The 13,810-nt window shown below is 41.9% G+C and overlaps 1 protein-coding gene across 1 annotated transcript in view; it reads left to right on the forward strand.

Annotated features, from left to right (window-relative positions):
- The window catches only part of LOC140356023 (retinal-specific phospholipid-transporting ATPase ABCA4-like), an 89,190-nt gene extending 82,058 nt beyond the window's left edge, over positions 1-7,132 (forward strand). Inside the window, exons 45-50 of the mRNA XM_072440714.1 lie at positions 823-964; positions 2,134-2,268; positions 4,441-4,544; positions 5,176-5,268; positions 5,688-5,937; positions 6,998-7,132. Of these exons, the coding sequence (XP_072296815.1) occupies positions 823-964; positions 2,134-2,268; positions 4,441-4,544; positions 5,176-5,268; positions 5,688-5,937; positions 6,998-7,105 (832 nt within the window). The 3' untranslated portion in view covers positions 7,106-7,132. The remainder of the gene's footprint in view (positions 1-822; positions 965-2,133; positions 2,269-4,440; positions 4,545-5,175; positions 5,269-5,687; positions 5,938-6,997) is intronic.
- Positions 7,133-13,810: the final 6,678 nt, after the last annotated feature.

Here is a 13,810-nt window from a genome sequence, read left to right on the forward strand (position 1 = left end):
GTCCACGAGCTGAACCCAGAACCTTCTCGTCTCTCGTGTGTCTGAGCGTCCGGGAGCTGAACCCAGAACCTTCTCGTCTCTTGTGTGTCTGAGCGTCCGGGAGCTGAACCCAGAACCTTCTCATCTCTCGTGTGTCTGAGCGTCCGGGAGCTGAAACCAGAACCTTCTCGTCTCTCGTGTGTCTGAGCGTCCGGGAGCTGAAACCAGAACCTTCTCGTCTCTCGTGTGTCTGAGCGTCCGGGAGCTGAATCCGGAACCTTCTCGTCTCTCGTGTGTCTGAGCGTCCGGGAGCTGAACCCAGAACCTTCTCGTCTCTCGTGTGTCTGAGCGTCCGGGAGCTGAACCCAGAACCTTCTCGTCTCTCGTGTGTCTGAGCGTCCGGGAGCTGGACCCAGAACCTTCTTGTCTCGCGTGTGTCTGAGCGTCCGGGAGCTGAACCCAGAACCTTCTCGTTTCTCGTGTGTCCTGAGCGTCCGGGAGCTGAACCCAGAACCTTCTCGTCTCTCGTGTGTCTGAGCGTCCGGGAGCTGAACCCAGAACCTTCTCGTCTCTCTTGTGTCTGAGCGTCCGGGAGCTGAACCCAGAACCGTCTCGTCTCTCGTGTGTCCGAGCGTCCGCGAGCTGAACCCAGAACCTTCTCGTTTCTCGTGTGTCTTGAGCGTCCGGGAGCTGAACCCGGAACCTTCTCGTCTCTCGTGTGTCTGAGCATCCGGGAGCTGAACCCAGAACCGTCTCGTCTCTCGTGTGTCCGAGCGTCCGGGAGCTGAACCCAGAACCTTCTCGTCTCTCGTGTGTCTGAGCGTTGTGTTTTCGTCCTTGCAGTATCCTGACGCAGATCCTGGACGTGCACCAGAACATGGGCTACTGTCCCCAGTTTGACGCCATCGACGAGCTCCTGACGGGGCGGGAGCACCTGTACCTGTACGCGCGCCTGCGAGGAGTCCCGGAGTTCGAGATCTCGAGGGTGAGTCCATTACTCAGTCATGAAATACAAGGTAAAACAAGGGTGGGCAATTTTTTTCCTTCATATCCGAATCCAGGCAAGTAGCGGAGGGACGGCCCGCGATCATTGGTGTGAAAAACAAAAATCAAAACAATTAAATATCAAATAAAATATCACTTTTCTGTCTAATTTAGGCTATTTTAATATATTATTTAGTTCATTTCACGTCATATTTATTAAGGATACAAGTGCAGACAGATGCCTAAGGGCAAAAAAGAAAACTTTTTTCTTTTTTTTTCTTTTTAAATATTACTTGGCATGTTTCGCAGGCCGGATTATAAAGACAAACGGCCACATGTGGCCCGCGGGCCGTAGTTTGCCCACCCCTGACGTAAACAGTGTCACTTTTACATTATAACAGCTCAGGAGCTACATACGGTTTTCAATCATTCAGCAACGAGCAGCAGACGTATGTTATATGTAACTTATTGTTACTTATTGTTCATTATTTCATCAAAGTTTTTGGTGTCTTTCCCTTGCATCTTTGGTCAGAATATTTTCCATTTAATACGCCAAGGTTCCTTTACTTTTGAATCTCTGTATCGATGGCGATTAAAGGGCATACGACGGGCTCTCGTGTTTTACTAATTATGACTTAGTTTGGCGTAATAGTTCCTGTGGTAAATATTTGTCTTGGTTTTGCATCAGTCGAGTTGCAGTTTGTGAAGAAAATGTAAACAAAACAAAAAACTGGAAAATGACAGGAAGTAGAGCTGTAACAGAATCCCTCTGTGATGTCATCAGTGTGCGACGTGCCATTGAAAACACAGAGACAGTTTACACTTAACTGACACACTTTTCTGACCCTTTAAACGATCATTCAACAAAATAAAGGTGTTATATGTTATTATTGTTTCTCAAAGCATAACTGTTGTGTCATTGATATAGATTTTAGCTCTTGTTTACAGTCTGGTTGCTAGGTAACAGTTGCGGGATTACCTCTAGCTATGTTGTATCTAATGCCCATGTCCAACCAGGGAGTAGAATTATAAACATGATCAAACTAGGGACAAATAGGCGAAATGTTTTGTCAAATCTGAAATATAATTGTTTATAATAATTTTTGTGAAAATGTGCAGTCCGACCTGTCACTCAGACTTCATCCCTTGTGGTCTTTACTCGTCCTGTAGGTGGCAGAGTGGGGCATCCAGAAGCTGGGCCTGACTGAATACGCCGGGCGCTGCGCAGGGACGTACAGCGGCGGGAACAAACGCAAACTGTCCACGGCCATCGCCATGATCGGCTGCCCCGCCCTCGTGCTGCTGGTGAGGCGACCAATCAGAGCCAAGTACAAACAGATCGCCCTTGTGTGGTCGGAATCTGAATCGTAGAGCAAGGGTTACCGTAGTTTTCGGACTATAAATCGCACTGGAGTATAAGTCGCACCAGCCAAAAAATGCATAATAGAGAAGAAAAAAAACATATATAAGTTGCACTGGAGTATGAAATGTGGTTGCAAGTGTGAAAATAACAAATAATATCACATATAAGTCGCTCCGGAGAATAAGTATATAAGTATAAGTCGCATCCCGGCCAAAACTATGAAAAAAGGTGCGATTTATAGTCCTGAAAATACAGTAATCATGTATTATATAACAGAAAAGACCAAATATTGTTGAACCTGAAAAAAGGCCATCTGTGTGTTGAAAAAATCTGTGTGTGAAAATCACTAACATTTATACACTGGGAACATTTAAATGGTCAGAAAAAACTAAAATATGATTTATTTATTTTTACATTTATAAATGTGTACAAACACTGAAAGAGAAAATGTTTTTTTTTGAACATTTTCTCTTTCAGTTTTGTCTTTGCCTCATTAGTTTGCCAATTTATTTATTTATTTTTAACATTTATTATTGTGTACGATCAGAAATATATCAGATTACACGACACGTGATGTTTCAATATCTGATTACTCTAGAAATCAGATCATGATCAGATTTTTGGCGTACACGTAAACATAGCCATTGTTGAAGACCATTTGATGTGATTATAATTATCGTGAACTATTTTTACTTGGCTTTGAGTGCACTTTTGGGTTCATTTTGTTTCACACCACTAATTACAGATAGTAGAAAAAGCTTCAGTTGTAGTCATCTGGACTCGAACTAGAAAGAGTTGTTTGGTTGAGCCAGGGTCTCACAAAGACAAAGAGGATTCTAATAGCCCATTAAAATTCTGAATAGGCTCGGTAGATACAAGGGGGGAGTTTCTGTTGAAACAAACAACTCTTTCTACTTCAGGAAGGCTCCGCCCAATGGGCTGGACTTACCACAGAATAGTATAAATATCGGAGTTCTCGACCTAAATTCTTTTATTGACAATGACTCTTGGATGAGAGTCGAAACGTCTATTTTTTCTAACTGAGTCCAGATGATACAACTGAAGCTTTTTCTACTATGGAACACGCCTGGACGAATGAGGGATTACACCGACACTAATTACAGATATTACAGATTTTAATACACGAGAAAAATATGACAAATCCTATTAAACCAGTCGAAATAAATGCTACAATATCACACTGTGGAGTATCCGGGCAGAAGCATCTCCATAGAGACGAGCAGGTGGCAGCCATTCCACTAGAAAAGTTACACATTGCACCTTTACAGTGGCGTACATCGATGGAAGGGCCCCCCGCTGCAGATGGGGCCCTGTATGTGTTCAGTGAAGCCTGGCCACGCTCTTATCCACTGGCAGGAGGCAGAGCAGAGCTGTTCAGACTGGCACAGCCTGGCACAGCCTGTAGATCTGTGCCCAGTGCCCGCAGTAACACAGTTGGCACGAGGAGCGACCAATCACTCAAACTGAATACATTTTCCAGCAAACACGTCAGCAATTTTACTCCATTAAGTGTAGTGTGACCTCAGATAAAAGTACATGCTGTATACAGTATTCTTACACAGTTTTATTTGTGATTTTTCTTTTTTAATACTTTATTGTAATGTTTTATTTTTTGTTTTTTATTCGTAGATATTGCTCATTTTTGTGTGTAGCCAGTAGGTATTTGAAAATATAAAAATACGTACATTAAAAGACAATACTACTACTACATAATATTAAATAATAATAATACATTATGTTACAGTGTTTTCAATATATACCAAAACATACTGTAATAAGTAATAAATAGATGTGGGTTGAGCAACCAAAATTAGTTTACTTTTTTTTTTTTTTACTAATTACCATGTGTCTTTTTTAATGTCATTTTTTAAAACCAAAATGTTTACCAATGATACAAGATATTTTTTGTTTAATCATTGGCAATGTTATGTTCTCAATTCACGCTAAATTATCTTGTAACCAGTCAAAAGGTTTTGAAACCAGCAAAATACACCACATCAACTTGATAAAAACAGCGCGAATTAAGATGAAGAGCGATGCGTTTTATGGATGTTCCGCGGGACGATGCTGATGTTTCCCGTGTCTCCGCTCAGGACGAGCCCACGACGGGGATGGACCCTCACTCCAAGCGCTTCCTGTGGAACGCCATCATGAGCGTGATCCAGGACGGGCGAGCCGTGGTGCTGACGTCTCACAGGTACAAAAGATGCAAAGATGCACCAGAATGTGAACAAACTCCCTTGAACTCAGCGCTGTAGTTGACCAAACAAGCTTAGTTGTTCCCTAGTTCCTTCTCAAATTACCGTATTTTCCGCACTATAAGGCGCACTTAAAAGCCTTTAATCTCTCTAAAAATGACGGTGCGCCTTATTAATCCAGTGCGATTTATATATGGATTAATTCCGGTTGTGTTTACTGACCTGAAAGTGATTTTATATGGTACACGTTTTGTTTCGCTTAATGCGCCTTATAGTCCGGTGCGCCTTATATATGAAAAATGATCGAAAGTAGAACATTCATTTACAGTGCGCCTTATAATCCAAGTGCGCCTTATAGTGCGGTAAATACAAAAAATCAGGATTCAGGTGTTCAGTAGCATAGGCCTGATGTGAGTAACATACTACACGATGTAATACATGCACTGTGTTGTGTGTGTGTGTGTGTTACGTGTGTGCGTGTGTGTGTTACGTGTGTGTGTGTGTTGCGTGTGTGTGTGTGTGTGTAACGTGTGTGTGTGTGTATGTGTGTAATGTGTGTGTAACGTGTGTGTATGTGTGTTACGTATGTGTGTGTGTGTGTGTGTGTTATGTGTGTGTGTGTTCTTGCAGTATGGAGGAGTGTGAAGCCCTGTGCACTCGTCTGGCCATCATGGTGAACGGCACCTTCAAGTGTCTGGGCACAATCCAGCACCTCAAATACAAGTAAGGCCTTTTCTGTCATTAAAAACAACACGACACTGCAATCCACATCACACAATTATACTGAACATTATTAGTATTTTCTTAACAATTAATCTGCAAGTACTTGTGAGCACTTGTAAAACAAAAGGCTCCCACACAACAACATGACACGGGACAGGCCTGCCATCGTCATTTCAATGTATCAACGATCTAATTTAATACATTGGTGGTAGAAAAAAGTCTGTAGAGTCCAGTTTTATTTCTTATGAATGTAACTTAATTCACACTTTCAGCCACAGCTGCCCTGATCGAAGTGCGGCGGCCAATCTGCACCTTTGTTTACTATCACAGAGTCCATACATGTGTTTTCTGAATGTGTTTTTGCTGTTATTAACACAGGAAAACCTGGTGTGTTTGCTGTGGCCCCTCCCTCTCCTCAGGTTTGGAGATGGTTATGTAGTGACCATGAAGATAAAGGCGGCTGCAGCGGGCCAGAGCCCTGAGCTGGAGCCTGTGGAGAGATTCATGGAGAGCAGTTTCCCCGGCTGTGTCCAGAGGGAGAAACACTACAACACGCTCCAGTACGAGATCAGCTCGTCCTCGCTCGCACGCATCTTTCAGCTCGTCGTCGCCAACAAAGAGCGGCTCAGCGTAGAAGACTACTCCGTGTCCCAAACCACACTAGACCAGGTGTGTAGGGACCGCTGGGGTTTTCTTTGTTTGTTTGCCATTAATTTTGATTTTATTTTATTTTACTCGATTCGATTCGATTTTACTTTACTTTACTTTACTTTATTTTATTTTATTTTAGATTATGTTTAAAGCTCAAAAACAGTACAAAAAAATGCATAATAGAGAAGAAAAAACATATATAAGTCGCACTGGAGTATAAGTCGCATAAGACCAAGAACAGACATTTCCTCTGTAAATGTAGTTTAAAATAACAACAGATGAGAGAACATGGTGAATAGGTGTACGTATGCTAACGCTAACACCTTCAGCTACATGACGTATGCTAACGCTAACACCTTCAGCTACATGAGGCACAGACAGAACTGTGGTAAGTGTCTGGTATGTTAACGTAACATATGAACAGTTATTCAGAGAACTATAGCATAAAGAACATGCTAACAAGTTTACCAAAGCATCAGTTTTACCCCAAATCACTAAATCCATTGAATTCTTCTTCCTCTGTGTCACTTCTAAACAACTCCACAAACTCTGGAGAAAATTAAAATGCTAAATGCATTTTTTTTTACAAGTGTGTGTGTCTGTGTGTGTCTCTGTGTGTGTGTGCGTGCGTGCGTGCGTGCGTGTGTGTGTGTGTGTGTCTGTGTGTCTCTGTCTGTGTGTGTGTCTGTCTGTGTATGTGTGTGTGTTTGTGTGTGTCTCTGTCTGTGTGTGTGTGTGTGTGTCTGTCTGTCTGTGTGTCTCTGTCTGTGTCTGTGTGTGTGTGTGTGTCTGTCTGTGTGTCTCTGTCTGTGTCTGTGTGTGTGTGTGTCTGTCTGTGTGTCTCTGTGTGTGGGTGTGTGTGTGTGTGTGTGTGCGTGCGTGTGTGTGTGTGTCTGTACGTGCGTGCGTGTGTGTGTGTCTGTGTGTGTGTGTGTGTGTGTCTGTGTGTGTGTGTGTGTCTGTGTGTCTCTGTCTGTGTGTGTGTGTGTGTCTGTGTGTGTGTGTCTCTGTCTGTGTGTGTGTGTCTGTCTGTGTGTCTCTGTCTGTCTGTGTGTGTGTGTGTGTGTGTGCCTTGCAGGTGTTTGTGAACTTCGCCAAGCTGCAGACCGGCGAGGACAAAGACACGAGACGAACGGCCGCCGCGAGGAAAGACGTCAAAATCTGTCCCACCAAACGGAAAACATGAGCCAAACGTGACGCCAATTTACCGCCAACAACACGACCGCATTCACACACCCGCTGTAACCGCGTAACCGGGCAACAATCTGCCGTCGATGCACTTTAGCGGCTCGGTCTTGCACGAGAAGAGAAGGAGTTTCGTAAATGCATATTTCTATTAGATACGGTTCGCTTTTCGGGAAGACGCAGACAGGATTCAGGTTCAATTCCCGGACGGTACGGGGGCGTTTTCGTTGTATGTTTGCATGTTATCCGCGTGTCTGGGTGGGTGTAGTCTATGATCTGCCAAGTACAGGTGACATTTCATACTTTTAAAGGGCCTGTACGGGACTTTTGTACCTTCTACTTCAGGAAAACGCCTTTTACTTCATACCTTGTATTGTAAAAGCAGCTATTAACAATTAATTAAAGAAGAACAGTGGTCACATAAAGGCATTTTATTGGATGAGAACAATAAGGAAGTGATTATTGGGTCCATCCGTGGGTTGTACTCAGTTACTCAGTTCATATTTACGCTTTTTAATTATTTAGCACTTTTCAGAGCAGCACTTTTCTTGCAGCAGACTTTAGTCGTTCCTTGCACCGCTCCTTCAGATATAACCTGAGTTTGTGTGTTATTTACTGTTCAAAAACATAAAACAAGATGTCACAGTCACTTTTACTTGAGTAGAAGTTTCCCGAAATCAGTCTTTACTTGAGTCATTTCTTGGACCAGTACCATATTTTCCGGATTATAAACCAGCCAGAAAATGCCTAATAGAGAAGAAAAAAACATATATAAGTCTCACTGGAGTATAAGTCGCATTTTTTGGGGAATTAAAAAAAAATAAAATCCAAGACCAAGAACAGACATTTCATCTTGAAATGCAGTTTAAAATAATAACAGATGAGAGAACATGGTGTACCTATGCTAACGCTAACAGTGTCTGGTATGTTAACGTAACATATGAACAGTTATTCAGATAACTATAGCATAAAGAACATGCTAACAAGTTTACCAAAGCATCAGTTTTACCCCAAATCACTAAATCCACTGAATTCTTCTTCCTCTGTGTCACTTCTAAACAACTCCACAAACTCCAGAGGAAGAGGAAGTGCAGATTCTTCTTCTGCGTCGCTTAGAGCCTAGAGCGCCCTCATGTGGTTGCCAGTGTGAAAATAATGAATAATATCAATGTTGCACCCCGGCCAAAAAGGTGCGACTTATAATCCGGAAAATACGATATTTGTACTTCTACTAAACTTAGTAACAATGTTTGAAAGTATTCGTACTTTTAATGGCTGTTACGTCTCTATATTTCTATTTCTCTGTCACGTTTGAAACATCAGAGAGAAGAGATGTTGATTCTGAAACCTGAAACTGGTACCAAATCGAGTACAGGCCCTTTAATTTAATCCTCGCTCCTTTTCTGTCTTTCTCCCCAAATTACAAGTAAGAATAAACTTCTCCAAGTCACTGTATGTCATAAACACGCACGTACTGTCACACTTGTTTACTGTTGCTTTGTTTTTTTTCCATCAGGTTGTTATTTATGATTGCCATATTGTAACACTTCTCGCCACGTCATTTCACGATAGAAGAACATTTGAATGCAGATAGATCATATTCTTATCCACATTTCTCAGCGCTCTGATTGTCTGTTCTAGACCGACACGTTTGTAACGCAGTTCAAATAAAGCTTTTTTTTTTTTCATAATAACAACCCACGTGTGATTTGTAAGTGATGTTTACTATAAACTGAAGTATCCTTTCAATTCATGCGTATTTAATCCTACTGTGAAATGTGCAGTTTTTAAAGATGTTGAAATTGCATTACATTATCTTCACTTTTATTATTAATCCTGCCCAAGTCATTCAAATTTTTAAAAAATATATTGATATGTTGAGTACACATTTATGGCAGAACATTTTTTAGACATTTTATTATTTTTTATTTTTTTAAACTAAAATTGAAATAGCAATCAAAGTAGAACAATTATTTTTATTCTTATTATTTTTTTAACTACAATTAAAGGAGAATTCTTATTCTTATTTTTTTTTTTTTTTTTTACTACAGTTAGAATTATCCATCCATCCATTTTCTACCGCTTGTTCCCTTTCGGGGTCGCGGGTGACTGGATTATTATTAGGCCCGAGCGCCACAAGCTGGCGAGAGGCCTATTAATCTCGTAAGGCCGTGCAAAGCACGGCTGCGAAAGTGCGCACATAGTGCGCACGAAATCGAGCGCGAAGCGCTCGCCCACTTCCATATACTCACTAACGCACTCCTTCACTCACGCACGCCCCGTGCATACTAATTAGTAGTAGGAAAATGGAACATTACCGTTGTAAACGGGCGAAGCCCGTGCAAAAGTGCGCACTAAACGAGCACTTTACATTGGGATGACTCATTTGCCCTAAGTAGCTCACAAATACGTTCCCCATCTCTTGCATGTTCCGTGCATATAAGCATGTAATGCAAAAATTGAACATTATTACTGTATAGAGGGCCAAAAACACAAAGTGGGCGGAGCCCACTCAAAATTAACGAAAGTACCCGTCAGTGACCAGGGACCCACACCATGAGGTAGGAAAGCGCGAGCGCTTTCCGAAAATGTATAGTTTATGATATTTGAAAAATGGGAAACATTGTTTTCGCATCGGAATATTATTCTTTCTTTCTTTCTTTCTTCTCGGGACCAACCCCCCTATTTTTCACCCACTGAACATTGACGAAAAGTCACAAAATTTGCACACCTCTAAAAATCGTGCCTCTCTACATTCTGGCTATTTCCCTTTTCTAAAATAAAAAAAAAATTGGCGCGTCAGCGCCCCCAAATGTACCAAAAATGCATTGAGAGATGGGAAATGACCCAAAAAAAATCTGATCGTAGAATCATGAAATTTGGCGCAGAGGTAGATGGTGACAAGAGAAGTAAAAAATATTATTACGGCAACGCCGTCTGCCCAACCAAATGTCGGCCATAATATATTGGTTCAAAAATGGCTAAGCATGACTCTGTAGTTTTTCCAAACGTCGCACTTTTACGAACTTCTCCCAGGGCGTTGGCCCTAAAAAGCTGAAATTTGGTGAAAATGCTACTGAGGAGTGGGACATCAAAAGTTATCCAAATTACATTGATACCTGTCACGGTCTCTGTGCAGCGAAGCCGCAAACTCTAGCAAGAATTTCAGAAATCTCCCAAATTTTACATTTCTGCCGTTTGCGCAGATAAAGTCTGAATTGCGTCAAATTAGAATCAGTTGTTAAACTCTTTGCCCTAAACCTACTTGAAGTGAAATAAATTAATTTGGAGCCACAGCGCCCCCTACAGATTTTATATGGAGGTTAAATGTTTAGTTTTGCAAAATTTTTGGAAATTTGACACACAACTCAATTTTAGCCCCATCAAAAAAGTCAATGACTCGTCATAATTGTTACGTCGTTGCCGTAACGATGACCGAAACCTTCCATGTTGTTCCAATGGGGAAATCGCCAGAATATGTTTACACTTTAGACTTTCACGAACTCCTCTTAGGGCGTTAGCCCTATTAAACTGAAATTTGGTGAGACTCATCTTCAGGGGTAAAAGTTATCCACATTTTTATTCAAAGAGTCACGGTGTCTGTGCGGCAAAGCCACACATTTTGCCAATAATTCAAAATAAAATTGCTTTTTGATGGTAAAACAAAGGGGAGAAGATGTGACAGCGTCACAGATTCAGCAGTAGGCGTACTAAAAGGACAATTGGGGCGCGTTAGCGCCCCCTCCTCTTGCGGCGTGTCGAGGGCCGATCATTGCCGCTTGCGGCTATATTTCTTATTATTTTTTAACTACAATTAAAGTAGAAATTAAAGTAAAATTATTATTATTATTTTACTAAAGTGGAAGTAGCAATGAAAGTAACATTATTATTAGTATTATTTTAGAATATGAAGTAACATTCCAGAACTAGAGCAACCTGTCTGAAACCGTTACTACACACATTATCATTTTAGCAACACAAACACATGTACTTAAATACATGCTAGAACAATGCACGTTTAAAGCCAAACTGTGGAACATTCCAGACAAAACAACACCATCTTCATTGTTATGTGAGCGACAAACTTTCCACCAGAAAAGCTATTCAGTGAACCATGAAATTGTACACTTTCTCTCTCTTCTGCCGTCCTGTGCGTTTGCCTTAGGCCCGCCCACCAGCTCGATGCTGATTGGCTCCCACAGAGACCGCCACAAACACTCCTCATGATTCTTTATGATTAGTCTGTGGAGAAGAGTCCTCCCACAAAGCACCTGCACCGCGGGAGACGAGAAGAGTCCGGACGAGCGACTGACCATCAAGAGTCAAAATCACCTCTTTAATTAGGCCCTCAGAGAACGAACCGGAACACGAAGTTTAGTTTAGAAAGTCACAGATTGTAGAGATTCAAAAGTTTCTTCAATTTGAATAGAAACTAATTACAGCAACGTTCTTCAAAAATGAGAATATTAAGACAATGCAGAAAAGGCATGAGTGTAATGTTCACAGAGCCATCTTCCCCCTTATATATATTTATACGAATATAAAACTCAACTGTTGTTTTAACCATGCATTTTGCTCACTATTAGAACCCTTTTGAGGCTGTTTAGAGCCCGAGAGCCGCCTCTGAGTTTAATTGAGGGCAGTTTTATCCGACACCAGAGGCCACAAAGGTTATTTATCCTCCGCGCCACATTTACTTTCTCCCACACATTTGAGAGTCCAGTGCATTTGTATGTGAGAAGATGGTGATTGCCCATTTTTTAGACGTTGATTACTTTTGGACCACACGGCTCTCCACGTTCATCGTATCTATTCACCAATCACGGAGCATTCAGATGGAGGTATTTATAGACGTATTTATAGACGGTTGAACAATGGGCCAATGCCTTCTCGTCTCCTCCCGCTCTTCTAACACACAAAAGACGTCGCATTTACACGACTTTTCGACGTCCGCGGGACTTTTGAGGAGTTGAAATGAGACAAAGACGGCGCGTGAAGGGCAGACAAATCGGCAACAAGCATGGTTTGAAATCATGATAAACGGTTGAGTACGAACTTATCAAACGTGTATTTTGCCACTTTGTTCCACTTTTAAGTTCACGGTGCACTATTTTGTGTGCGTTTATGGTAATTATTGATGTACTTTGGTGCTTTTATTACTCTCACTGACCCGGTGGCCGAGTCCATGGGTTTCAGTGTGGTGAAAATCTGGCAGCGTCGCCATGGCAATTGACAAGAACGACAAAACACACCATTCTGTCTCTTTGAATGTTGAAAAGTTCTCAATACGTCACAAAAAAAAAGCTCAGATGCGTCAAAATGTTCAGTTTGCCTGATGTCAAACCAATCCTAAATAAGAATAAAGTCTGCCGCTAACGTAACACTTGGATCCCAACACCAAAGTCTAAATTCTAAAGTAGATGGCGGTAAATGCACCTTTGCAGTTGGCTTCCGGTCGCCATTAAAAGCAACAACAACAACAACAAATACTGAATTTAGCGGATTCAAGATTGAAAAAGCTTTATTGTCTGTTGAACAAGACTGTGTTCTGACACTAGAGCGACGAACGTATTTACCATCAGTGATCCAGCAGTTTATTTGGTCGTCCCACATCTCTTTGTATTACTTTTTAAAATGTTGTTTTGGCCAACGTATACCTCTATAGACCAGTAACGTGCGGTGACCTTTACGGATGCGAGCAGACTCTGGGTGTTCCATCAATAATCAGTGGATAACATTTGTGCGCTAAAGTATAAAAACACATACACGCAAAGGTCAGTCTCAAACCGCGCTCTCTCCAACTGAACTACACTATCGTACCCGTTTGTCCTGCCGATCACTAATTCATTCACTACACAACTTAGCGCTCTGTTTTATTGAAATACCGCCTGAATTTCTAACTATCTTCTAATCATCCAAACACGAACAGAGCTTTAGCTACAAACCAAGACTGTTTTTAGTGAACGGGCCTCTGAACACGGTCACAGACTGAGCAGCTGCGGGAGAAGAAGAACCAAGCTTCCCGCAGTACTGCTCAGCGGCCTGTAGAGGTCAGTAAAAGACACCGTGACTTCAGCCGAGCTTCAGCAGCAGAAGCGAGGGGGGAACGGGCTTATTTGGATATATTTCTGAGCCATTTAAATATAGTTGTGACACACGGTAATTTTAGATTGTTGGTCAATCACTGCTTGCTTTGATTGCCCTGACCGCACGCCTCTGCTAGAGACGTTTCGCAGCGCTATAAACAATTAACGAGCTCTTAACAGTCTTATCTTTGAATAAGTGTGGAATTCTTATGGCCAGAGCTGCATTTAGTGTCCTACTTCGACACGTCTCAGCTGCTTTCCTTAGAAGCGTCACGTGTCTTCACTCGGAGCAGAAGGAACGACGGCGCCATCTGCAGTCCAACGTCTGAATTGAACTGAATCCCAGGTACGAGGTTGTCGGCGAGCCCCCTCGTCCCGGTTCACGGTCCGTCGGTCGAGTTTCCGTATCTCAAGAGCCTTTCTAATCCAACAATGGCGCTTATTTCAATTAACTATGATACTATTTATTAAAAAATATTAACATTTAACACTACTACTACTCAGACTACTACCTAAAGCAAGTGTGATGAGCTAACTCGCCCAGCTAATAGCCTCAGCTCCTGAACAAGCTCAGTTCAAGATCTACTTCTACTTTACCGCTTCTTACTTACAAGTACTAC

This window comes from Eucyclogobius newberryi, unplaced genomic scaffold, assembly GCF_026437365.1.
Source record: "Eucyclogobius newberryi isolate DKJ021-1_F unplaced genomic scaffold, fEucNew1.0.hap1 SCAF_12, whole genome shotgun sequence".
Taxonomy (NCBI): Eukaryota; Metazoa; Chordata; class Actinopteri; order Gobiiformes; family Gobiidae; genus Eucyclogobius; species Eucyclogobius newberryi.